The sequence below is a fragment of the Microtus pennsylvanicus genome, chromosome 1 (genome assembly GCF_037038515.1).
Source record: "Microtus pennsylvanicus isolate mMicPen1 chromosome 1, mMicPen1.hap1, whole genome shotgun sequence".
In the NCBI taxonomy this organism is placed as follows: Eukaryota; Metazoa; Chordata; class Mammalia; order Rodentia; family Cricetidae; genus Microtus; species Microtus pennsylvanicus.
Window position 1 is genome coordinate 36,304,617 of NC_134579.1, and position 26,267 is coordinate 36,330,883.

Below are 26,267 nucleotides of genomic sequence, written 5' to 3' on the forward strand. Positions count from 1 at the left end.
ACTATTTTCTAAGGAAAAACAGCTGAACACCATACTCCACAAAACTAGTTTTTACTGTCAGGAAAAGTCCAGATAAATGATTATGTACACCTCCAGTAAGTTTTAAGAAATACAGACCTGAACTTGGAGCAGTTTCTCAGAGAAGGGGTGTAAGAGAGTCATGATGTGATTAAAATAAGCAGGGTTAATGCTTTGGGGAAATGTGCTTCAGTCCTAGGCATTAAATGCTTTCTTTCACCCTCAAATTATCCTACTCGGTCTGAGCTGTCTCACTTTATGGAACTACAACCCCCATCCCCAGTTTCAAGAACACTGAGGCATTGAAGTCAGCCTTCACAAAGAAAGTGCATGGGAGGCTGGTAGTCTGCATGCTGTCTAAACCAAATACAGATTGGTCAATTCCATCAGCAAAGAGTCAAGGATTCCTGCGAGGTGATAAAGTCTAGACTCTTCGGAGACAAGGCCTGAAGGAGTCATGGAGAGGCATGCCTCCCCTCAGTCTGCAGTTCCTCTGTGATCTAGAGAGCCGGAATATCCCCAGACAGTGTGGGCAACCCATTTTACTCTGGTTTTTCAGCGTGGCCTACATTTTAGGAATTTCCAAAGGAAATTCCTCAAGTTGATCATTGGGCACTGAGCCAATGACATTCAACAGAGGACAATTTATTTGTTTAGAAGATGTCTCTTCCAGAAAGACCAGAAATGCTAGAGTTCAGGAGTGGGACCCAGGCCTGAGGCTACAGGTTCAAGGCTATGTGCTGGGGAATTCACTGGGCAAGAGAAAGTTACTCAGGCTACACGACTTGGTCAAGTTACTTTGGGGGACTGTGTACCCAGGAAGGGCTCCTGACAATTGAAGCTGGACAGTCCCATGATAGCCAAGTTTATTGGGCCACCCAGCCACTGTAAAAGCTGTCAGACCATGACCATATTCTTCCAGGGATGGCTTCCATCAGGGATATATCCAGAGAGACGAGCTTGAGTTGGCAGAGCCTCCCTCCTGTTGCGGTAAGCTTTGTATCTGAGCCCTGTCTACAGTGTTCCTGGTCTTTCTACAAGAGTTGGTCTCATGGGTGCAGAAGTACCAGTCTTAATTCAGAGTTAGCATGGAGAACCCAGGCATCTGCCTTATAGTCTGATCAAGCACATTGGGTCAGAGAGTGAACTGAAGCAGTAGCCATGTTGCTAAAGATTTTGAAAACCAAATTAATAGTCCTCGTGACACCTGTGCATCTACAAAGCTCATCAGAGGGGTGGGGTGGGTGAGCACTCACAATGTCAACCGCGAAGGGCAGGGATTTTTCCTCACAACCCCCATGCTTCCTTTGGATTTTGTTTCCGATGTTTTAGCCAGATGTTCTCTATTTCTAAATTTAGCTGTGCCCTATAATTTTTACAATAGTTACTCTTACAGAGAATATGGTAGGTGAAGGCTAGACCATAAGTTCAAATCCCTGTCAGGGCTTGTGTGTGTCTTGACCAAGCCCTCAATTGTATTTGTATCCCAGCGACAGCCAGAAAGAGAATGCTAAGTTATCCATTTAGGAATGGAAGGGTCAGGCACACACACCACCATTTATAAATGGATATTTGTGTGAGATCAACCAAGGATGGTCTAAACTGGAGCACATGGTGTGTCCCCACACATCAATCAGAGTAGAGCACACAGCCATAGGTTTCATAATTATAACCAGTAGAGGCAGGATCAGCCCTTACTTTAGCTGAGCAGTTGTGGTCACATTGGTGTCTGTAAAGGGTGTAGAAGACCACCTGCTTCAACAAGGGAGTCTCTCTGTATGGTCTTCTTTGGTGGGGTGGAAATTAGATCGTTTGTATTCACAAGTGTCCAGATCAGAGGAGCCAGCTGGGCTTGTTGTTTTCTGCTCATTGTTTGCTATGGACATTGCTACAATCTGAGATAAGTATGCAGCAGCATCCTACCTGGGCGAGAAAACTCTCACAGGGGCCCCACATTGCCAGAGTGGGTTCTGCTGAGTGTAGAATGCATTGTGAGAGCATTGAGTGACCCCCTTCTGAGATAAAAAAAAAAAAAGACATCGCTAATTAAGGCTCTATTGTTCAATAATAAAAATCACAAGTTACAAAATTTCCTGGGGTTGGGAGTGTAGTTCAATAGTATTGTGCTTGCCTATCACCCAGAAAGCCCTGAGTTCAAGCCCTGGTACTGAGAAGGAAGGAGGGAGGGAGAGAAATGTCTTCATAGTTTTATGAAATGTCCCTAGGAATATAAAATCAGGCCGCTTCCCCCTCATTTTCCCTTTGTGGCTACAGTGTTGCACATTCTTACCAGCAAGGGCTGAAGGTCTCTCTAGCAACGACTCAGTTAAAAACACACAGAGTAGGTTGTAGCGGTATGCTGGTTTTTACTCTTCTTACCTTTTTGGGGGGCCCACCACCTAGCTCCCAAATGAAATCACACAGAGGTTTATTCTTAGGTATGAAGGTCTGGCCTTAGCTTGGCTTGTTTCTTGTCAGCTTTTCTTAGCTTATATTCTCCTGTCTACCTTTTGCCTCTGGGCCTTTCCCATTCTCTGACTTTTGTAAATCTTATTTTTACTCTCAGGATTGCTGTGTAGCCGGATGACTGACCCCTGATGTCTTCCTCCTCCTCTGGCTACTTCTCCCTCCCTCATTTCTCCTATATATTGTCTCTGCCTGCCAGCCCTGCCTATCCTGTCTCCTGCCTTGCTATTGGCCATTCAGATCTTTATTAGACCATCAGGTATTCTAGACCGACAAAGCACCACAGCTTCACAGAGTTAAACAAATGCAACATAAACAAAAGTAATGCACCTTAACTTAATATTCCCCAACAGTAGGCTCTCATATGCTAATGAAAGCTGGAGTTTGGAGGATAAAAAAGGTTGTTTCCTGCTACTCGGTTCATCTGCACAGTGGAGTAGCCTAAGGTTTAAGATACACTGAAAAGCCACTCGTGTCACCTGGTTCTTTGGCATACAAGGGTTGAGTTGTGGTTCAAGAGCTCTAAGTTGTGCACCAGGCATGGTGGTCCATGACTTTCATCCCAGCACTTGGAAGACAAAGGCAAGTAGATCTCTGAGATCAATGCCAGCCTGGTGTACATAGTGAAGACCTTGTCTATACATAAAAAAAAAACAAATAAATAATCCAAGTTTTCTACTGAATTCTAGAAGAGGCAGGAAGTAGTTGCTCTGCAAAATGTATTTTATGTAGCCCTCATTATTTTCACATTTTCATACACGGTTCTAGGGAGTAACTTGTATTTCTGAAGATGTTTCTTATTGACTGCTGTTTTCTTTGGGACTCTTCATTTATCTTTCTGAGTCTGGGCACTGATTACAAATCAACTTGTGGTTAGAATAATATCTGGAGCAGAGAGACATTTGTGCCACCGAGTGATTTCCTGGCTACCGACAAACACCCACGTGACTGCTGGGCCCTCCAAACCTGGAGTTTTCTAGAATAATCTTATTTTTGAATTTGCCCATCCCACTAAGGTGTCCACCACTGAAAAGGAGTGAGACATCTGGCTCAGTCTGAATAAATAACACTTTCTACTTGTTGGGTTCAGAACTGTTTCTTTAACCTCATGCTACGCTTTGTGGGTCTCAACTCTGACATTTCTGCAGGTCACAGTCATTATTTCTACCCCTTCCATATGGGAAAATAACAAAGAAAGTGGGGGGGGGGGGGGCAGGATCAATGTTGGAAAGGTAGAACATGCCAGGATGGGAGGAGAGGATGGCCTCATAGGACCTGACAGCCAGCCACAGGGAACTGCTCAGGGATGCAGAGCCGCAGTAAGTGCCCTGGCATGTCCACTCTGAAGCACTCACACACGCACTACCTGTGTGGTAAAGATCTGGCTTAGTGGTCCAGCCTGAGGAGGCCCCTCTGGGAAGCGGCTGAAATACTCAGCAAGCCAAACAACAGCCTCTGAGAACTGTGTTTTAGTTTTTAAAATAGGCTCTTTAGGTGCTGGAGAGATGGCTCAGTGGTTAAGAGCATTGCCTGTTCTTCCAAAGGTCCTGAGTTCAATTCCCGGCAACCACATGGTGGTTCACAACCATCTGGAATGAGGTCTGGTGCCCTCTTCTGGCCTGCAGACATACGTACAGACAGAATATTGTATACATAATAAATAAATAAATATTTAAAAAAAAAAATAAAATAAAATAGGCTCTTTAGGGGCTAGAGAGATGGCTCAGTGGGTGGAATACTTGCTATGCAAGCAGGAGGACTGGGTTTAAATCTCTAACACCCTGGTAAAAAGCCAGGTGTGAAAATGCAAACATCTCAAACCCCAGGGCTGGGGGAAGGTGGGCACAGAGACAAGTGGATTCCCTGGGCTTGCTGGCCAGCCTGTTTAACTGGAAGGGAAATGCCAAGTTTGGTAAGAGACTGTCTCAAAAAGGAAGGTGAGGAGTAATAGAGAAAGATACTCAAAGTTGAGCCCTGGTCACAGGCACACACAACCGTACCCTATATGTGACTTGAGAGGCACACAATACAGGCTCTTCCATGACTGTACACTCTTATTAACAGTATCCACAGGAGGAGGAATTGAAAATTTTTTCAAAGCATTCAAACACCATTTGAACTAGTACAATAGTATGCTTCAGTACTCACAGGGGCAGGGGCAGTGAGTGTGATAAGAGGATTGTGAGTTCAAGACCCACTAGGCTACATTGTGAGACTCTGTCTCAAGATACAAGCAAAACCTTCATTAGGAAGAGAGGCAGCAGCAAGCCTGGAAACACGCAGGAAGCTGTTTTCTAATCGCCAGTGTTAGGAAAGATCCTAAGACGAGCCGCTCCGCCGGCACAAAGAAATCCAATCAGGTCAAATCAAACCAAATTAAAATGCCCATGTTTTAATAAATACAGCACTCTTGGATGGCTGAGAGCATGTCAGGGAGACAGAAAAGCCAGGGAGCATAAGCAAAACCCGGGACCACGTGTTCTGCCGCTCGGCACCCATTTAAATACCCTGTGGGAGTGGTACTGACCCCATCCCCTGGGGAGGGATCGGAACCTGGCATGCTGGGATTTGGAGTCCAGACCAATGCAACTGCCAGGTCCTGGGGAAGGAGGGCTGGGATGGATGCCAGGGACTGGGGTGACGCTCCCAACTTAACATCACAACCAGGGAGACACTTGCCTTTTGATTTTGTTTTGGAATTCACCGCTATTTGTGGGTATCTTTGCAGGTGTGATTCACATTTTTGTCACTAGGTGGAGGTGTTGAGAAGCTTTGTGGACAGAGCTGTTCTTAGTCATCTGTAAATTTATGTAGCTTTCTCTGGCAGCTTTATCAAATGCCCATCCTTCCACTCTGCTCACAGGTCTTGCCAAGGCTGATATAGGTTTCCAGATCAGGCTTCATGTTTAAATTCTCTATGCACATTTGTGCTTGGCTGTCATGCTCGAAGGAAAATTGAGACGCAGAAGGATGCCTTAAAGCCTCTAGGTTCTCACTTTCAGTGGTGTGGTCCATAATTTTTTTAAAACACCCTTTTGTAGGACTGGAGAGATGGATCATTGTTACAGACATAAGGACCTGCGTTCAAATACTCATAACCCACATACAAATCCAGACACAGTGGCCCCCAACTGTTATCCCCAGTAACAGTGAGATGGGAGGCAGAAACTAGAGTTCTCCTGGAGGCTGGGGTTAGCAAACAGGGTGGTGCGGAGATCCAGGCCAGAGAGAGATCCTGCTCAAAAAGTAGAAGGCACCTAAGGATCGACACCCAAGATTGTGTCTTCAACCTACACAACACAGATATACACAGAGAGAAACACATGCACGCATGTACATGAGCAGATACAGATTTATTTCTAAAGTTTGTCACATTGCTAGGTCTCTTGTCTTAACCCCTTGCAGCTTCCTTTATGTGACAGAAATGGAAAATCTAAGGGTTTTGGAGCTTTTGTTCGTTTATTTGTTGGAGTTTTGTTGTCGTTGTTAGGTTTTTTTCTTTTTCTTTTTTGGCTAACTCCAAATGGTAACAAGTAGAAGGTTCAGACTATACAACATTGATGGAATGCAGGGCTGAGGTATTTCTCCCTCAAAGAAACCCTTGCTCGCTCCATGCCATGCCACAGACATACAGGGCAGACGGGAAAGCCTCACTATTAGGAGAATTTGACAAGCTTGTGCCGAGCCTGGTCCAGCCTTGAGAGCCGCCTCTTCAGGAACTTTCTCTTCTCTGTGGTAGCCTTCCGCTCAGCCAGGAGCCTGTTGCAGTTAGCCTTGTCCTGTAAGAGCGGAAGCATGGCTTTCTCCATCTCTTTCCCAAATGTCTGTAGGGTGAAGAACTGGATGATCAGGGGGATCTGTCTCCCAATGCTCCTCCCGCACTCCTAGAAGAAGGGACGGGACACAGAAGGGTTAAAAGTGGAAAGAGCCGTGAGTGCCAGATAGACCCAGGTTTCCAAAGGGGAAGACCCTAGCAGGTGGGCAGAACTGGCCTGGTCTCAGACCTGTTAGCATGCAAGTAGAACATGACCTGGACAGATATCAGTTTGTTGGGATTCTGCCCTACCAGCTTCCCTTCAATAGGAAGGGGTAAAATGAGCTGGAAGATGGTCCGCAGAAAGCCCAACTCCATTTCCAAATGGCAGATCTCTGCTGACAGAATCACTCATCTGTCTTCATCAAATCTCAGAGCTTTCAGTGACAGGGAGCAGGATTGTGCCAGGCAGAGTTCTGGGCTAGCTGCCTGAAGAAAGTTAGTTTCTACATGAGAGGATTTTCTGCTCAACTCTCCCTGTCCTGAGACAGGGTGGTGTCCTAGACACCTTAGGTAAGAGGACCACAGCTTGAAAGAACAGCTGATGCCTGCAGACACAAACCCCTCACTTCTACAACATGCAGGGACCTTGATATTATGCTCTGAGAAATAAGGCAATAGGAAGCACAGATGTGATTATACTATGAAGAGGTCCCTGGGGTGAGCAGACTCCCAGATAGAAAGTATAAAGATGGCAGCTGGGGAGTGTGAGAGAACTAGAGCGGGCATTTAATGGAGAAAATGCTGTTTGTGGCAGATGGAAAGTCCTGGAAGGGCATGGTGGCAATGCAAAGGTATCTAATGTCTCTCAATTGCTGCACCAAACAGTAGCTGACATGTAAAGGCTTGTGTTGTACAAAGAAGATAAGTAAGTCATAGTGTGCCAGGAAGCCAAGCCACATGGTGCACTCGGGGACTACCCTAAGGGGACACACTGTCCCTGACATACAGAAAGGCCACCTACGGAGCAGCACAGAACCTAGGAAACCCAGTGTACAGCTCAGCGGTGCACATGGCCACAGGGCCTTTCAGAGTGAGGGCCAGAACAGTCTCCAGGATCTATGCCAATACCTGAACCTGCTTGACACTGAAGGTTAAGAAGTCTAGAGGGTCAGAAGTGTAGTGAAATTCTGAAGCACTTTGGAGTCTGAGGCAGGAGGACTCCCAGGAGTTTGGGGCCATCCTGGACCTTGTAAGTTCCAAAGCAGCCTAGGCTAACAAAATGAGATGTCACCTTTAAAGAAATAAATAAATAAAGATCTGAAGTGACTTTAGATGTACAAGAAAATCCTAGGAACTTTGCTAAAACTCCAGAAAGACAATGTCTGTTTAAAACACAACAAACACAAGACTGGGAATATAGCCCTCCCACGACTGAGCTGGGTCTTTCTGGGGCTGGTACTGGAGAAGCGGTTTTTTGGAGACTACCAGATGACCCTGTGGCTGAGGCTTCTGGAGGTCAGTTAACACTGGCTGTGCAGAAGGAATCCCTGCTGGTGTTAATTTACACACAAAACACTACACAGAAAAGTACACTGGAGAAGAGGGAGTGGCTTGGAAACCTAGTGGCTCTGGACTATTCCCACACTTACCTGGTAGTAGGCATTCAGGTGCTGGGTCATTTCAGTGACAGACAAGTCCTTTTGAGGAGGTTGAGAATTATGTTGAAAAATACTTTGGCTTAACACTTTATTATTCTGTTTCTTGGCTTCATTCTCTCGGACCTCCTCCAAGGCTCCCTTGTAAACTTGGTCCTGGCAGTAGACAATCTGCTCCATCTGGAAGTGAAGTCGGATCAGCGCTTCAGCTTGTTTCTCTTGCTTTAATCTGATATCTTCAATTTTGGACTGCAAGGAGAGAAAAACAGTCACCAGCCTGTCGTGGGATATTTGTACGCTGTGCGAAGATGCGTTGCTAGGATCGGTGTAATAACAAGCAGAATCACCAATAGCTAGACAGAAAGAGGTTAGGTGGGATTTCCGGGGACAGAGAAAACACTGGGAAGAAGAAAGGCAGAATTGTCAGTCAGACTCTGAGGAAGCAGAAAGGGCAGTACAGAGAGAAGGTGGCAGAATGTAGATTAATATAAATCGATTAATTTAAGTTAAAGGAGCTAGTTGGAGAAAATTCTAAGCTAATGGCCAAGCTTTCATAATTAATAGTCTCTGTGTCATTATTTGTGGGCTGGTGATCCAGATATAGTCTGACTAGAAGTTTACTATAACAGCCGTCAAGAAACACATGATGCAGAATAAGATCACAGGACACCTGGTCCATCCACAAGTATCAGGCCACCCCCCAAGAACAAACACAGGTATCAGCTGGGAACAGCCCCTATACCCCCTGCTAGCTCATTCATGCCACCCTACCAGCGGAGGCTGGAAACCAGGGGAAGCCTGAGCCGGGCGTGGGTCGCCACCTGCTGTAATGGTCAGTCTTCACTGTCAGCTTGACTGGATTTAGAATCACTGTGGAGGGTGTTTCCAGAGAGGTCTGACTAAGTGAGATTGGAAGGCCCACCCTATTGAGGGCAGCACTATCCCATGGCTCGCGGTTCTGGACTGAATACAAAGGAGGAAGAGCTGAGCAGCATCCCTGCTATGATGGCCTGTATTCCCTTAAACTGTAAGCCAAAGCCAGCCCTTCATGAAGCTGCCCTTGCTACACACTGGTCACAGATAAACATCTGTCAAGGGATTTCGTGAGTGGCAGACGGGTTTTTATTATATTTCATGTGCCTGTGGGCTATCAGGAATAGGTTCATTTCCTCTGCACAGAACGATGCTCCTGCCTAACAATGCTCTTTGGACTCGTGGGTTTCAATATCTCACCTCTGAATTCATTCCCCCACCCCTTCTTCCCCGTCTCATGACTGCTTTAACCAGAAGAACTGTAACCTTGTCTTGAAGACACAAACACACATAAACTTGAGTCTTCATTTCTCTGAACAGACACAAGGGGGTTAGGATGGTCTCAAACAAAGAAATCGTGCTTATCTATTATTCTTTTAAAAATAATATGTAGTTTGATTTACCTTGGCAGCACTGAAGAGGTTAAAAAAGTCACCAAAATTGTTTGAAGATACACTTATAAAGGCCTTTCGAACCATGTCTGAAGAAAGAGGGGAAAAACGTTTAATATTGACAAGACCGTCGGTACTTTGTATAGACTGGGACTGGGGGAGTGAGGTTAATGTGGCTAAAAAGTTTCCTTTCTGTTCCCTCTGCCTTATCCTCTCCCCCCTGTAAAGAGGAGGGTGCGCTCTGTGGCTGAGGAACTCTGTCAGTATCTGATCCTCGCTATCTCTTGGCATGGATTATACCCTGTACCGCAACTAGCTTCAAAGGATGTTTCTAGCAAATTATAAATACAGAAATTCCTTGTCTAAAACTTGTCACCTCTATCTCATTCCTGTCTGTGAGCCCGAAGTGACCAGCCATCTACATGAAATAAACCCAAGAGACACTTAGGGGAGTCGGAAAGTTAACATTAGCCCCTTTACTCTGGAGAATCCACTTCTGTCTGTGGAATTTGTCATCTAAGCCACTAAAGCCTAGGTGTCATGCAGGACGGGTCGGAGACATGATCACCTGACGGAAGCGAGGGCACAGCCTCTGATGCCTCTTTTTAGGTGTTATCCAACATTTTTAACTGGCCTGAAGCTTGCAAGTAGAACAAGTTGGCTGACTGGTTAGCCTCAGATCGCGCCCCCCCTCCCACGTCCCCATCTCTGGCTCCACAGTGCTGGGATCATAAGTGCATGTTGCTACGCTCAGCTTTTATGTGGGTTCTAGGGATGGGCCTCAGGCCTTCATGCTTTCAAGACAAGCATTTTGCTCGATGAGCCACCTCTCCAGTCACTGTAATCTGAAATCTTACGTAATCCTACCCATTTTTGCCTTTAAAAATAAAACTTCCATTTGCCTTCGTTTCCTCGCGTACACCCAGTGTCAACTGTGGTACCAGGTTCTTCACTGCAGCTCTGTGCTAGGAGGGAGCTACACCCCAGTCCCAGTGACAAACCCTCTGCCTCCTCTGTGATTTCCACCCAGTACACAAGGTCAGGGAAGCCTGGGCCCAGGTTCTGTGATTGTCTGAGGGGGTTGCAAGAACCCAGCTTTAGAGAGGACCAACCAAGAGAATGGGAGGCCTCTGACAGCGAACCTCCGTGGCCTTGTACAGTGTTCCTTAGGGACGCTGTGTGCACTCACCAGTGACCTTGTGCAGCATGTCCACAGCTGGCTCCTCTAGGACTTTTATTTGCTTTTTGACGATGTTCTCAAACGTCATATAGTTCACAAACCCTGGCAGCTCCCGGCCACGATACTGACTTTCAAAAACTTTGATCTGGCTGCATATCTCAGCAGAACCTAGGGTTAAAAGTATTGTTTTTACAGAAACCATCTTGCAGGATGTTTTTTTTAAAAGAAATAAAACCAACTCTGGTCTTTCTGAAAAGATGAGTACCAAGAAAAAAAAATGAAACGAAAAAAATGTTATGTTCCTATAAAACTACAATAAAAAAAAACTGTGTCAAAGGTCACTTCTCTCAGCTGAGACAAAGTGAAATGCAGAGCCAGAGACCACAGCAGAATACATTAAGAGGAAACCAGGAAACAACCTTGTGTGAGAAGGTTTATGAGTCCATTTGCATTTGACCAGAGAAGAAGGGTCAAAGTGCACTGTAGAAGGAGGCAGCGGAAGCAGACAGGCACCTAGAAGGCCCAAGTGTACATGAAGCAAAATGATTAGTTCCTCTCCCTGCTTCCAGAACAACTTCTGTGAGAGACATCCCATCAGGAGCAGAGCCTGCCCAAGGCTCCTCTCTCCTATCTTGGGAGGGAAAGTGGTTCCGTGGGAAAGGTATAGGCTGGCATTTCATGTGCAGTTTCACCTATTTACAGTGAGCATGCCAGCGACTTCTAGCAAATCACAGATCTCTGCTGTGACCCAAACTGCCCGTTTCTGACCGCTTTCTGTCCTCTTGAGGAACGGTCGCTGTCATCGAAATCAGTCCTTCACACGCTTTCCTCTCTCCAGCCCTCTACATTGTGCCTGTGCTTTTTGTCTGCCCACATCTACCCAAACCATACGCCAAGTCCATCTTCTCTCTATTCAAGGAGAATAGATTCTTCTACAACCCATGATTAACTGGGATTAACCCGCATTTTTCTTTAGATATCCTTAAGAAACAGAAACAGTTTGGGGTCTGTGACTCAAAGAAGATCAAATATGGCTCCTGTGTCCACACTCCAGCCATTCTGATCCCCTGCATAACACACTAAAGTTTCCCCCAAATCCCAGGTTCATGATGCTTCCTGGAGTCACTGCCGTGGAAGGAACATGTCCCCCTAGTTCGTAAGTAGAACTTCATCCCTACTGTGTTGACATTGAAAGATAGGCCTTTAAAGAGTGACCAGGGCATGCTGGCCTCACCTCACAGATGGGATGTGTGTCCTCACAATGGAGGCCAGAGGAAGCTGGCTCTCATTCTCCACACTTGGTCCTCTACACATGAGGACCAAGCTAGACAGTACCATCTTGGGAGCAGAGATGAAGCCCTCACCAGTCTCCTCATCTTCTGGTGCCTTGACTTTGAACTGTAGGCAAGACGTTCTTTTGACTGTAGCAATCAAATTCAAATTACCACAGTATCAATTACACTAATCCAAATGGATACTCACTGTTTTCAAAATGTTTTTCAATATAATAATTCCATTTAAGAAATTCATTTCTCAGGTTGGTAAACAGCCGACTCTCTCCCTCTGATATGGTTTCCTGTGCTTGTACCAAAGCGGTGATATCCTTATTGAAGGCATTAATTTTCTGTGAAGGAGATAATTCACATACAACGATCAGGTGGATAGATGAAGCTCATACCATGAGGGTTGTTGAGCCACATGAAGTAGTAATGAGACTTGTCTTTGGCACCAGGAAATCCTTCTCCTTCCCTCCGTGCTCCCCAGTCCCCACCAGCTCTCCCCTGCTTTCATCCATTAGTGCTGGTCACTCTTGTAATACTAGCGATGGACAGAATATGTTTCTGTCCATCTTGGGAGACTGGAGACAGAAGAGATTCCTGTAGGATAGTGATGCAGGAATCCTCCATGGCAAGTTGCAAGTGATAGCGTACATCAATTAGAAAGAAGGTTCTCTCATTGTCGTCTTCTGGTATATCTGCGCCGTACTTCTGCAGCTCCTCTACTGCAATCTGATAACTCTCCTTTATTTGATTTTCCAGTAGTGGCAGCGATTTCTGAAGTAAAAAGAAATGAATGGGACATAGACATACAGATAGGGAATGCAGAGGAGGCCCCGATCACTTAGAATCTTGTCTGTTACACAAACTATCTATCCCCTCATCTGTGTGGACCTCCCATGGCTCCTCGACCAGTGAACCTTGGCAGACAGGATTTCCTGCCCATGCTTGTGACATTCTGACAGCCTTTGAAGGCTTCCCTGGTGCACAGTGGTGCCTTAGAGACACCCTTTCCACACACCTGCGCTGGGTATACAACTCTGTAAAACTGCCCACTACATATGGTTCATGCTTAAAAGAACCACCCAGAGACAGTTCCTTACACATCTAAACATGAACTCTGCAGAGACCCTACACAGAGCATCTTCTAGTAGCTTCTGAGACAAGAACAGATGAACTAACATGAGATCCTTCAATTCTTGTGTTATTTTCAACAGATCTCTACAGCTTGCTGTCCCCAGATTTCTCAAGGCACAGAACTCAGCAAGAGCAGGCTTGCCTCTGTCTGCATCAAGGAGGACCAGAGAAGGTCACTCAAGATCATGGTGCCCTGCAGATGCCCTGATCTCCACCTGCATACTGGGGGCCGCAGGAAGACCTTGAACTCAGGAAGAGCCCAGGGGAAGAAGATCACTGCTGGGTTCGTTCCACAGCAGTCCTCAAGCAGGTATGGACACTAAATCCACATGTGCTGAGTATTCTCAACACCCTAGTTGAGAACTAAGGGGTTTGAGATGCAAACTCCACCAGGTCAGAGAAAGTGAACGTGGCTTCTATCTGAAGAGGCCATTTGAACTCAAACTCTCGAGATCAATTCCAGAATGAGGGTCTCACAGCTGTGCCACCCAGAACCTAAGGGTGACAGCAGCAGGAGCCAGCGCAAAGCCTTCAGATGCTGGAATGACTGACTCCCAAACACAGCATGTTTGTGCAAAGAGATCTTGACCAGCTTGGGTGCCCAGAACCATCCCAGTCCCAGCTTAGCTTGATGAAGACACAGCCTCCCTGGCTTACACAGATGTGTGCGATGAGCTCCGTGGTCAGTCTCTCTGCCAGACAGGGCACTGTGGCCTTCCCATCCTCCAGAAGAACACTGAGGGAATAGGAGAGAGGGTCCCATTAGACTCGGCCAAAACACAAGTCTGCAGTCTGCTGTGGGGAGGCCAGGGCCAGTTTGGGAACTATCGATGAACCTTGTGATTGGTACTCATGAAGAACCCAGAGATGGTTTTGTACAGTAATACAGGGGAACCAGCTAGGATAGTTCCACAATGGGCTGCAGTAATCCCCCTCAGCACATTAATAATCAGAGTAAAATCTGTTCTCCATAAAGCATATGTACACAACCACAGCTATGTTATCATAGCACCATGTGAACACACATGCACACACCTTCTATGTGTGACACACAAGTATACACACATATCTTTCTGTGTGTGACATGTGAGTAGACACACACACACACGGTTCCATGTATAATACAAATTTTAGCATATACACACCCATCCATGTAGTCTACACGTATGAGTACATACATTAATGCTTATGCACATGAATATACACAGAGCATATAGATTCAGGTCTTCATACACTGGGTAGAGGTGCCTCCCTCCCACTCTTACCAGCTGAGTTCAATCCCTTGGTCCACCATGATGGAAGAAGAGAACCAATTCCCACAAGTTGTCCTCTGTTCTCAACATGAGCATTGTGGTGCATGTGCATGCACAAACTACACACACACACACACACACACACACACACACACACACACACACACACACTCCTCATGTCAGGTCTGCTCTTGACTAGCCATTTTCACTACATGGAACAGTATGGTGGGGGCACCTGAAGTGTGGGTGCTCCTTGAAGAAGTCTTGCTCCATCTTCAGGGCCTCAGCCAGGGTCATCCGCTTCTGGATGTCCTGCTGACCCCTGCACTTGACTATCATGTAGCCCTTCTTCAGGGAGAACACGAGATTCCTCACCACATCAACGACCTTGTCTTCAGCCCCTTTGTCCACCAGATCAGGCTTGGTCAAGATCCCTACAGGACAGGCATTGAGATTGGAGAACACAGAGTGGTGAGAACCAGCCACCAGCAGCCAAGGGCTACTGCCTATCTGTGCTGAGTAGTTTTATATCAAGTTGACACAAGCTAATGTCATCTTAGACGAGGGAACCTCAATTAAGAAAATGCTTCCAACCAGGCATGATGGCTCATGAGTTTAATTCCAGCACTTGGGAGGCAGAGGCAGGCAAATCCCCGTGTGTTCAAGGACAGCCTGGTCTATAACTGGAGATCCAAGACCAGGACAGGCAGGGTTAGAGAAACCCTGTCTTAAAAAAAAAAAAAAACAACCCCATCAAAAAAAAAAAGACAGAAAGAAAAGAGAAAAAAAGAAAAGAAAGAAAATGCCTCCGTCGATTGGACTGTAGGCAATCCTGTAGAGCATTTCCTGAATCAGTGATTGGTGGGGAAGGGTCCACCACTGTGGGTGGTGCCATTCCTGGGCTGGTGGTCCTGGGGTCTACAAGAAAGCAGGCAGAGCAGGAAGCATTCCTCCATGGCCTCTGAATCAGCTTTTGCCTCCAAGTTCCTATTCTGTTTAAGTTCCTGCCCTGACTTTCTACAGTGACAGACTGCATCTAAGTTTGGGTTTTTAATGCTGTGAATAGACACCATGACCACAGCAACTCTAATCAAGAAAACATGTAATTGAGGTGGCTGGCTTACAGTTTCAGAGGCTCAGTTCATTATCATCTTGATGGGGGCATGGCAGTTGACAGGCAGACGTGGTGTTGGAGCCGAGAGTGCTATATCTTGCAGGGCACAGGAAGTTGATTGACAGTCACACTGAGGGAGGCTTGAGCTAAAGAGACCCCAAAGACCACCCCCACAGGGACACACTATCTCCAACAAGACCACACCTCCTAATAGTGCCACTCCCTTTCAGGGTCATTTTCTTTCAAGCTATTACAGACTGTTACCTGGAAGAGTAGGTGGAAATAAACCCTTTCTTTCCCAACTCGCTTTTGGTCATTGTGTTTTATCACAGCAATAGTAATCCTAAGACATAATCCGTTGTGAGATAGAGAGGGTAGCTAAAGAATCCATGCAAAGTACACAGAGACACAGTTCAGTCCCTCGATCAGCTGCAGGCTCCTTTCTAGCACCTCTCCATGGCCACCACACAGAGAGACAACAGCTATTCATCCTTTCCCTCTGTGTGGACCTTACCAAGGATCCTCAGCCAGTGAGTCTCAGCAAATATGATTTCCTCCCCACGCTTGCCCACCTCTGACTCCTCATGCCTTTCCTACCAGGGAGACAAGATGAAGGGCTCACTTCCTCCCACCTCAGTGGGATCCTGGCTGTGCTGAGTTTGGTCCATCTGGATTCAGGGGATGTGTCCCCACTGGCACCCACACACCACTGTTATCTCCACTCTCCTCACCTATGGTCCTGTCCCCGTCAGGGTCCACCTCCTGAGCCATGCTCAGTGCCTCCGTGGTGGCGATGTCCACATTACTGGGGACCACCACCAGGTTGATGGTCTCCTGTTTCTGGATGTACGTCTTGATGAGTGTCTTGATCTGTAAGAAATGAGATGGTGACTCCTAGTTATGAAGACGGACCAAGAGTGAGATGGTTGTGGCCATCCACTTGCTTCAGGCTCTGGCTTCCATGGACTGCACCCCTCTTTAGTGAATCCTGGCCATTCAGTCTCACTCTCGCCTCCACAAGGTCCCTCCTAGACATAGCCCTGGACATACTCCAGTGCCCCTTGCAGCCCAGTGTGGGTCAGAGTGGAGTCTAGAGTCTCACCTGCCGTCCGATGTCTGCAGGCTGGTTGCCTACAGCCACCCTGGTGATCCCAGGCAGGTCAATCAGGGTCAGGTCTGGGACATTTGGGGAGCTGACATCCAGGCTAATGAGTTTATCACTGATTTTCTGCCCTTCCCCAGCAATAAAGTTCTGGCCTGTAGAGGGGGGAAAAGGAAGCCTGGTTAAGCTTTGTGGGGTGGGATAGGGAGAATAGACTGAGGGAATCTAGACTAGATAGATGGAGGGGATCTTCTTCCAGGGAATTCTGGGAAAGCATGTCTTGGCTATGCATGACCACAGGTTCCTGTATTGAAAAGTTGGATTGGTCCCCAGCTGGTCATAATTTAAGCTTCTAGACACTTTGTAAGGTGGAACCCCGCTAGAGGAAGTAGGTCACTGGGGGACAGGTCCATATGTCTCATTTCTGGCTCTTTCTTGTGGCACTCTGCTTCTCTCTGTCAACACCTGTCCCTGCCATAATAATGTTCCTCCCAGGATCATAGGAAAAGGTCACCATAGACAAAAGCCCTCTGAATCCAGGAGAGAAAGTATGTCCTCCTGAAAGGCATCCTGGGAGGTATTGTGCCACAGCCACTGAGAAGGAATACAGAGTCTCTTCTGTCCGGGGGTCCTGGGTGACAGCAGGTTGGAAGGGGTCTCCTTTTTGTGTGTGTGCTGGAACAGGGTCCTGACAGAATGACTCTACACTTCTCCTCCGACTCCAGGCAGGGTTGACAGGAAGTCAGAGGATACGGGACAATGGGACACCGACCTTTGTTGATGGCCTCTTCCACCTGGGAGGGATCGGAGAGCTCCACTTCGATGTCGTCATAGATGACCTTGCCTCTCCACTCCTCTCCTGGTTCCGACTTCCTCAGTTTCAGCACCAGTGGGCACCTGGTGACGATACCTAGGAGATGCGGTCCCTGTGAGCCCAGTGCTCTCCTCCTAGTATGGCACCCTCAGCTCTGTGGGGACCTTGGTGGAACCTTTAGGGTACCAGACATCTCTCTCCAGCCCCCCCCCCACCCCTACATCCTGTTTACTGTGCCCCTCAGCCTACTTTATCCTGCCCCCTGTTATGGTCTCCTTCCAACTCCTGCCTTTTCCATGACATTTAAACTGGGTCCCTGGACCATGTCTGCTCTGACCTCTTTCTGAGCACTTGATGACCACCACGGTCATGGAGTTTAAGCAGCAACACTAACCTGGACACCAGTCTCCTCTCCAAAGAGAATGTGTCACCTCAAAGGAAGGGTCTAGGAACCTGACCCACTTAGTCATGGCTTCTGCAAACTGCAGATTTCAAGTGACTCACAAAATGTACAATGGAGCCGTGCAATGGACTGAAAGCTGCCCCCACCCCCACCCCTGTTTGGGCGCCTGGACACCTACAGTGACTGTTGGATAAAGAGCTTCAAAGGAGGTAACTTAGGCTCATGAAATGCTTGGGAAGCTGCATGGGAGAAGCCCAAACCCTAAAACTGGTACCCTTGTGAGAGGAGGAAGAAACTGCTAGACTGCACAGAAGAAAGTCTGCCCTCAAGCCAAGGAGGAAGACCACCTTGACCTTCATTCTGCTGTGTGCCCAAACTGGGAGGGGATCTGCTTCTATCTTTTGAGCCCCAGGTCCCACAGTCTAGCAAGGCAATAAGCACGGAGCTCTCACCGCTGCCTCTGGGGAGGGCCACTCCTGACAGTGCTTCCAGCACAGAGCTTTTCCCTGAGCTCTGGTCCCCAATGACTGCTATGGCAGGCAGGGCCAGGTCCTGCTCCACGCCCAGGGCCCGCAGGGAGTCGATGAGGTCAATGCAGGGCCGCACCTTCTCCTCATACTGCGTGCAGAGGTTGTTCACAGAGTCCTAGATGAGGGCAAAGCAAGAGTGAGGTTGTGCTCCACAGGAGTGCTCCAGCCAAGGCTGCTGGGTTCAAGGACAGTTATACACTGTGTCAGAATCCTCAACACAGTGATAAATGGGACGAAAATATTTGAAGAAACAATAAACATGGGTTCCTCAATCTTTTTTTATTTTATCTATTTATTAAAGATTTCTGTCTCCTCCCTGCCACTGCCTCCCATTTCCCCCCCTCCCCCAATCAAGTCCCCCTCTCTTGTCAGCCCAAAGAGCAGTCAGGGTTCCCTGCCCTGTGGGGAGTCCAAGGACCTCCCACTTCCTCCAGGTCTAGTAAGGAACATCCAAACAGCCTAGGCTCCCACAAAGCCAGTACGTGCAGTAGGATCAAAACCCAGTGCCGTTGTTCTTGAGTTCTCAGTAGTCCTCATTGTCCGCTATGTTCAGAGAGTCCAGTTTTATCCCATGCTTTTCAGCCCCAGTCCAGCTGGCCTTGGTGAGTTCCCGATAGAACATCCCCATTGTCTCAGTGTGTGGGTGCACCCCTCGCGGTCCTGAGTTCCTTGCTCGTGCTCTCTCTCCTTCTGCTCCTGATTTGGACCTTGGGGTTTCAGTCTGGTGCTCCAATGTGGGACTCTGTCTCTGTCTCTTTTCATCGCCTGATGAAGGTTAATATTCAGGAGGATGACTATATGTTTTTCTACATTGAGCCTATAATTCGTGATCCTAGGGTTCCTCAATCTTAATGACAACCATAAAGATCTAAGAAAATTAACAAAACTCAGGCATGGCCCATTAGAATCAAACTGTTCTAAACTAATCATATCTAAAGGTATTTTTTAACTAGCCAGAAAGGGACTGAAGGAATGTCTCTGAGGTTAAAAGCACTTTCTGTCTTTGCAGAAGATCCAGGTTCTTCTCCAAGCACCCACATCAGGTGGCTCACAACCGTCTGAAACTCTGGCCATCCAATTCCTTCTTCTGGTATCTTCAAGCACCACGCACTTGTGGCACACAGAAATACATGCAGGTACACACATATGAACATAAAACAAAAGTAAATTTATTTAAGTAGTTAGAGGAGCTAGAGAGATGGCTCAGCATTTAGAACACTCGTTGCTCTGGTAGAGGATGTGGCTTTGGTTCCCACCACCCACATGTTGGTACATGTGGTAACCACCTGTACCTCCAATTACAAGGGACAAAACCTCCTTCTTGTGACCTCCCAGGTACCAGGCATGCACATGGGACCCATATACACATGCAGACAAAATACACACTATGTGTGTGTAGTTTTTTTTTTTAGGTTGAGAGGAGCAAAGACCAGCTTAACAGATGGCTTTTGTTTGTTGCTTTGTTTGTTTTAATAGAAAGATCACAAGTGTGGAGACAAAGGGGTGACTTTTATTTACTTATTTTTTAGTGCTGGGAATTGAACCAGGTGTTTATACATACTAATCACATGTTGAACTCATATCCATTCTACAGTGATTTAGGATTACTTACAAGACACCCATATGGGGTTTTTGTTTTTGTTTGGTTTTGGTTTTTTTTAAAATATTTATTTATTATGTATACAATATTCTGTCTGTGTGTATGTCTTCAGGCCAGAAGAGGGCACCAGACCCCATTACAGATGGTTGTGAGCCACCATGTGGTTGCTGGGAATAGAACTCAGGACGTTTGGAAGAGCAGGCAATGTTCTTAACCTCTGAGCCATCTCTCCAGCCCTGGTTTTGGTTTTTTGAAATGGTTTCTCAGTAGCTTTGGAGCCTGTCCTGGAACTTGCTCTGTAGACCAGGATGATCTCGAACTCACAGAAATCTGTCTACCTCTGCCTCCCGAGTGCTGGGATTAAAGGTGTGCACCACCACCACCTGGCTACACTATCATATTTCATATCTAGTAAAAGTGTCTAATGAAAGGGAACAAGGATTTATGTACAATCACATAAATCTGTGAGCTATATATCCATTCCACAGTGTTTTAGGATACTGACAAAACGCCACCATTATATATCCAGTAAAAGTATCTTTAGAAATGGAAAAAGTATTACGTACAAATGGCTTTGGAGTATGCCTGGGACTAGTGTGTCTCCAAGTCAAAATTTGACTGTTGCTAGTGTGTCTCCAAGTCAAAACTTGACTGTTGCTAGAAGCAACCTATAAGAAGCCGTGGTGCTGTGGAACAATCTTTTTGTACACTGTGAATATTTGTTGCTTTCACTGACTTAATAAAGATTAAACTATTATGGCCAATAGCTAGGCAGGAGGAGGTTAGGCAGAACTTTCAGACCAAAAGAAAGCATAGGGAAGAAGGAAGGCAGAGTCACCAGCCAGATGCTGAGGAAGCAGGAGGTGAATATACCATGCTGAAAAATGGTATCACCACGTGATAGAGCATGGACAAGAAAGGGCATTTCCTCTATTGAGGTCCACTTTTCTCAGATTACTCTAGGTTGTATCAAGTTGACTTAAAACTAGCCAGCACAGCCCTGGTTTTATAGAAATTATCTCAGACAAATTTAATAAAAAGAACTTATCAATAAGTGGAATTTTATCAGAACTAAACACCTGGTTGAAAAATGTGAATACAAGCCATAGTCAAAGAATATTTACAAAGCATGCATCTGAGCAAAGATTTGTCCCTTAATATATAAAGTACTCTCAAAACTCAACAAGAAAATGAACCACATGACTTCTTCATGGAGATAATGTCACAATAAGACCTCACAGGGGTTATAACTGGAGACTGAACCATATAGAGAAAGAACAGTATATCACATTCAGGACTCAGGGCTCTGCCAGTCCCCAATAACCCCTTAGCTTCCCAGACCAAGATTATAACTGACAACATTGAGTGAAGGAACTAGCCCATTGTTCTCACATTGACCCAAGCAAAGTAAACAGCTGACCAAGATCCCCATCTTGCTCCAAAAAGACAAGAAAGCCATTCTGTCAGGGAAGCAGCAGGCCTCATTCTCTTCTAGCACCCAACCCTACTCATAAGTGCAGATCCAGCCTTTTCTCAGGTGGACACATGTCCCGTGGAGAGTGGCTTTTGGTAGCAGCTCACCATTGCCTGGCTGTCATTAGAAGCATCAGAATATTTCTGTGGCTCCAGATGACTGGATGCAGAAGTCAGCTCTTTCTGATGGGCTTTCTGGGAAGAACTCATACTTGTATTTTTTTCCGGGTGGATTTGCAATGGACTTAAAGGGTTTGATTCAGAAGATTCTGGAAGTGTTGCCACTGGTTGAATCCTTGACTAAGAAACACAAAAGAGACACCAATATTAAGAACTACCATATCTTCTCTGTCCACCCCAGGAGTCTGTGTATCCAGCAGCACCTCATCATTTCCTCTTCTAGAGAGGGGGTGAAACACATTCTTTGTGTGAGTTAGGAGAGTTACCACAAAAGAAGAGTAATTCTAAAGGTACTCATGGAGTCTGTCAACCTATAATTTTTGTCCAGACACAATTCTTATCTCCCCTGCCTTTGAAAAGACCTCTTATTTCCAGAAGATCTCAGGTTTTAGAATGAAGGCCCCTTCATTCTCAATTTGAGCCTTGGCTGTTGTTCCATGGCTGTCTCAGTTAGTCTTACTGGACTACCAGGTGCAATCACTGGTCTCCAGGGCTTGTGCCCACGACAAAGATTCCACACGACTACTCTACAACAGGGTTTGAAGAATTATTTTCTCTTCTTTTTCTTTCTCTGGTATGTATCCCCTGGGTTGTGTCTGCAAGCTACAAGTGTGTACAAGTCTCTTGAGTTACCTTTGAGACTTGATGGGTCTCAGAGGCAGAGCAACCTCAGGGGTCACACCCACTTCCGCTCATTCAGTGACCTGGGTAGCCAGCTATACTTTCAGTCCAAGATGAGCACATGGGCCCATCTAGATCTCTTTCCAATCAAAAGGAGGAAATCCCCAGCTCCAGCACTACCCCATTTGTGGTAGATGAACAAGGCATCTATATTTCTACATCTTCTCCTAACTCTTCTGCATTGCAGGGCCTATTGCAGAGAGTCCATCAAGGAAGCCCTACCACATTTCATGCAGGTTCCTGCCTCAACTAAAGGTAATGGTCAAACATACACAAATAACCAGGTAGGTGTTCTCTAAACATTTCTATCCAAGCAGGCCTGCACCCATTTGTGCTGTCCTTGGGGTGGTTGGTAACAGTTCCACTATATAGAAGGCAGTGGGTATTTACCAATGCCCCTCAGGTGACATATATCATTTATTATGAACAAAGATCCCAATGGTGGGGCTCCTCTGGATTTCTGTCCTGTTGGGAAAGCATCCTCAGGCCAATTGGAACAGAAGCAGCATGGGAATAGGACTCAGCCCCTTTCACTGTTAGAGCCCCTAACCACCCCCTACCCTGTCTGTCCAGGAAAACTGAGAAGATAAAAGTGGGAGCCTTCCCAGGCCTGTCTGGGTGTTAAGGTGGCGACAGGAAGACTCAAGAGTCCTCTCTTCTCCCAGGTTCCTGCCCTCCATGTCCCCCTGAAGTTGAAATGGAAGGCCTGTGGGACAACCTGCACTCTGAGCAGCTGTAGGACTTCAGACCACCCAGGACATCTCCTGTCTGGGGACTGGAAAGACCCTGGGAATGTAGATTTCTCTACACAGATCCTCTGTCAACCCTTCCAGCAGAGTCCCCCAAGGCCTGCACTTCAAAGTCTGCCCCTGGGTCACCTGGCTTCCTCCCACCCATCCTCTCCTGCTGCCAGAGTGGTTAGAGGCTCTAACAGTGAAACGGGCGGAGTCCTATCCCCACGCTGCTCACTGTTTCAGACTGCCCCCTGAAATCAGCAGCTGGGTGGACCCTACCATGTCTAGTCCAGGAACTGCCTGAGCTGTCACTGACCCTCTAATTTTAATGGCACTGAGCAATGTCCCACAGTGCCCTCCAGGATCTACAAAAAAAACCAGAGGTATCCCCTAGCCCTGAGCTAGGGCATGTCCCCTAGTCCTGGTTGCCACTCACCAACCAGTATCTTTCATAGTGATAGAGTGCTTGGCTTTCTGGGCTTCCCTGTCTTTAAACAGTGCTGGCTCCCAGGGAGAATTGAAACTTAGGGAGATTGCCTGAGCTTACATCCCAGACTTCCTCCATGCCACACACAAACTGTCACTGTCCCCATGATTGTAATAGCACCAAGAAATGCCCTGCAGTGCTCACCAGGGTCTACAAATATCCAAGGAAGGCATCCCCTAGTTCTGCACAGAATCCTGTGCTATACTCAGCATCCCTGGCTCAGCTAGAGTGTGCAGCTGCCAGGACTTCGGACCTCTTTCAACAGCATTGGCTCCGCCCCTTCTGGGGGGAGAACTGAAACTTAGTGAAATGGCCTTCCCCACTACAACCACATCTGCCACAAACTGATCTCAGAAACAAAACTCACCCTTAGGGGCTCTTAGCTGTGACCTAAGGCACAGAAATTGCAGATGGCTGCCTGTTTTCCCTCAGGACCAGCCCAGCTCTGTTCCAGCAACCTAACCTCCTCTCAGCTGGACACAGCCTGACTAGCCTTCCCTTTCCACTGGGCCACCACTCCATGGCTACCAGGATAAGCTGTGTCAATGGTAGCAGGTCCCCTCTAGTTCTTACTTCAGCCTCAGACCCTGCACCTCCCCCTTTCCATTGCTTTGTTCCCTTCAGACCTCCCTGTGTGTGCAGCGAGCCTCTGACTTGTTCTGGTTGAAGATTAACAGAAATGGTGGCCTCCTACCGGACTCTTATTGGTGCTCACACTGGCACCTCCTACGAGATAATATTGCCCGACTCTGCTCCCCATATTCACTCCCTCAGGTCGGTTCAGTCCCTGACAATCAGCCCCCAAAGACTGCTGTGATGAAGGAGTGCCAGCCAATACCAGACCCTGCCCCAGCTGCAGTCCAGGGGTCCCATAGCCTGAATGGAAACAAACCCCTATTGTGTAAGGGAAGAAGGGGACTGAAGTCCCTTTGCTATACAGAGCAATCCCATGCAGGGGAGGCCAGAGAAAAACCATCCCAGGTCCTGAGGGCTTAGCACCCTGCTCCTGCAAGGCTGTTGAAGGTGACAGGTGCTGGCCTTCATGGGAGAAGTGGGGCATGCCCAGCTGCAACAGACCCCTGCTCTGCCAAGAACTTACCTCAGCTCAGGGAAGTGAGTGCCTCTCCTCAGAGCCCAGGGACTTGCTTGCTGCAGCTCTTACCTGAGCTGCCTGCGCTGGCAACCGACAGGACAGACACTGAAGGAGCAGGGCCCTGTCACAGGGTCTTGACCTCTGTCTCCAGGCTGAGGGCAGAGTGGTGAACAGGGAAGGCAGACTCAGTGAGCCCAGATGCCTCTCAGCGCTGTGCTATAGTCCATACCCCTCGGTCCTCTTTCTCTTGCATTTCCCAGTCACTTCAGACTTGGGTTTCACTTTCATTTCTCTTTGGCTCCTCTTGACTCAATTCAGTCTGTGTTGAGAAACAGAACAGCATGCCTGGCTCAGATCATCATGCCTGGCTCAGATCATCATGCCTGGCTCAGACTCAAAGAAAGGAGTGGGAAAAATGGATCTGAGATCGGTGATTCTAGGAAGGTGACCATGCCTAGAGTAAGGGGCAACGCTAGCAGAAGGCTGGAAGGGGGACACGGGGAAAAGGAACCCTGTACATGGGGGAAAGAACTGGGATCCGTGAGAGCCCTTGTGGTTGACAGAATCAGCACCTGCCTAGCCTGCCAGTCCCCAGGCACACTGACTGACATTCTGCAGAAGCTGCAAGCAGTTGTGTTAATTCCTGGCCTGAAAGAACTTCAGAGTATCCCCAGTCCCCACCCACCTCAAAAGTTCAGTTCTCTCTCTCTCTCTCTCTCTCTCTCTCTCTCTCTCTCTCTCTGTGTGTGTGTGTGTGTGTGTGATGATTATGGACAAAGTCATGTGCTCTCGGGGGGTTCCTTTACTCTGCCATCATGAAACCGTAAACCGAATTAAACACTTTCTTTTATAAGTTGCCTTGGTCATGGTGTGTTATCAAAGCAATAGAAAAGTAACCAAGATGCTGGCTAAGACTATGTCCCAGGCTGGAAGCTGAATCTCCAGCTCTCTCTACCTGCCCGTGTTCTTACTGCCCAGGGCCATGCAGAGTATAAACGTACATAATTCTCTGCTGAGCCTAGCAACAAGGGACTGTCAGGGTGAAAGATAACCCAATTCTTCAGAAAGAGGACATGGTGTGAAGGTCTCAGTTGAACCTTCCATAGCAGTAGCCACCTTTAAAGCCATCTATCCCTTACTCAGATAGATCCACAACCAGCTGGCAAACAATCCCTGCACTCTTTGGACACATTCTTACCTGCCTGTCATCTTCCTTTGCTTGAGCTCCTGGTCATATGCACAGCACCCATTGACATCTGCATGATAGCAGATGGTAAATATAAACCTTGTGCTTGTACCTTAGTTTTGTATGGAGATGTATGTATATTAAGATCTAATTATCAGTTCCTCATCATTCAAAACTGTTGGGTACTCAGCTCTAAACGGGACATTCTATCATACCTTTCCAGAAGTCTCAGTGATTGTTTCGGAAGAGGTGACAGAGACAGTAAGAGCCAGGGTTGCAGAGAAACTGCACTTTCTGGACATGATAAGGCCATTGCACTCATGAACTCGTGACAGCAGTGGCTACATGCATGAGATTTAGCCAGACAAAATCCAACACAGATCAGGGAGGAACTCATTACGTCTCATCCTTGGCTGAGGAGTGCCTAGCAACTGATGGTTGCTATGGAGGGAGAGTTGCTTTATTTCAGGGTACAGCCCCTAAAAGGCTCCACACGCTCCACAAGATGGGCCTCACCCCTGCACATACTGTAGTACTTAATAGAACTCAGAGAGTATTTTTAAAAATGGAGTTGGTATATGGTACTTCAAAAATTGGTGGTGAGGGAATGAGGTGGATTTAGTCAGAATACATGTCCATATATGAAATTCTTAGACAATAAATACATAAATATGTTGAGCACTGTGTCCTTGGAACACACATG

General features: G+C 47.0%; 1 protein-coding gene across 2 annotated transcripts; it reads right to left on the reverse strand.

Annotated features, from left to right (window-relative positions):
* Nucleotides 1-5,819: 5,819 nt before the first annotated feature.
* On the reverse strand, nt 5,820-25,044 carry LOC142843641 (interferon-induced GTP-binding protein Mx1-like). 2 transcript variants are annotated; one of them, XM_075961343.1, is made up of 14 exons: nt 24,385-25,044; nt 21,312-21,503; nt 18,053-18,245; nt 17,156-17,293; nt 16,384-16,538; nt 16,013-16,151; nt 14,403-14,601; nt 13,572-13,650; nt 12,432-12,554; nt 11,983-12,124; nt 10,510-10,668; nt 9,333-9,409; nt 7,891-8,145; nt 5,820-6,368 (listed from the first exon to the last, which is right to left on the reverse strand). In XM_075961343.1, exons 2-14 carry the CDS (start codon nt 21,411-21,413, stop codon nt 6,141-6,143), a joined length of 1,989 nt encoding a protein of 662 aa, XP_075817458.1. In that variant the 5' UTR covers nt 21,414-21,503; nt 24,385-25,044; the 3' UTR covers nt 5,820-6,140. The 2 variants fall into 2 exon arrangements, with proteins under 2 accessions (XP_075817458.1, XP_075817468.1); XM_075961353.1 differs by having other exon boundaries at nt 5,821-6,368; nt 24,448-24,721.
* Between the last annotated feature and the right edge of the window lie 1,223 nt (nt 25,045-26,267).

Bases quoted from the DNA above. Each gene is read 5' to 3' on its own strand.
- LOC142843641 (XM_075961343.1), bottom strand. From the start codon at position 21,413: ATGAGTTCTTCCCAGAAAGCCCATCAGAAAGAGCTGACTTCTGCATCC. The intron at 18,246-21,311 runs GTGAGCTGCTAC...GCCCTCATCTAG, and splicing joins CTAATGACAGCCAGGCAATG to GACTCTGTGAACAACCTCTG. The intron at 16,539-17,155 runs GTCGGTGTCCCA...CCCCCTCTACAG, and splicing joins GGAAGAGGCCATCAACAAAG to GCCAGAACTTTATTGCTGGG.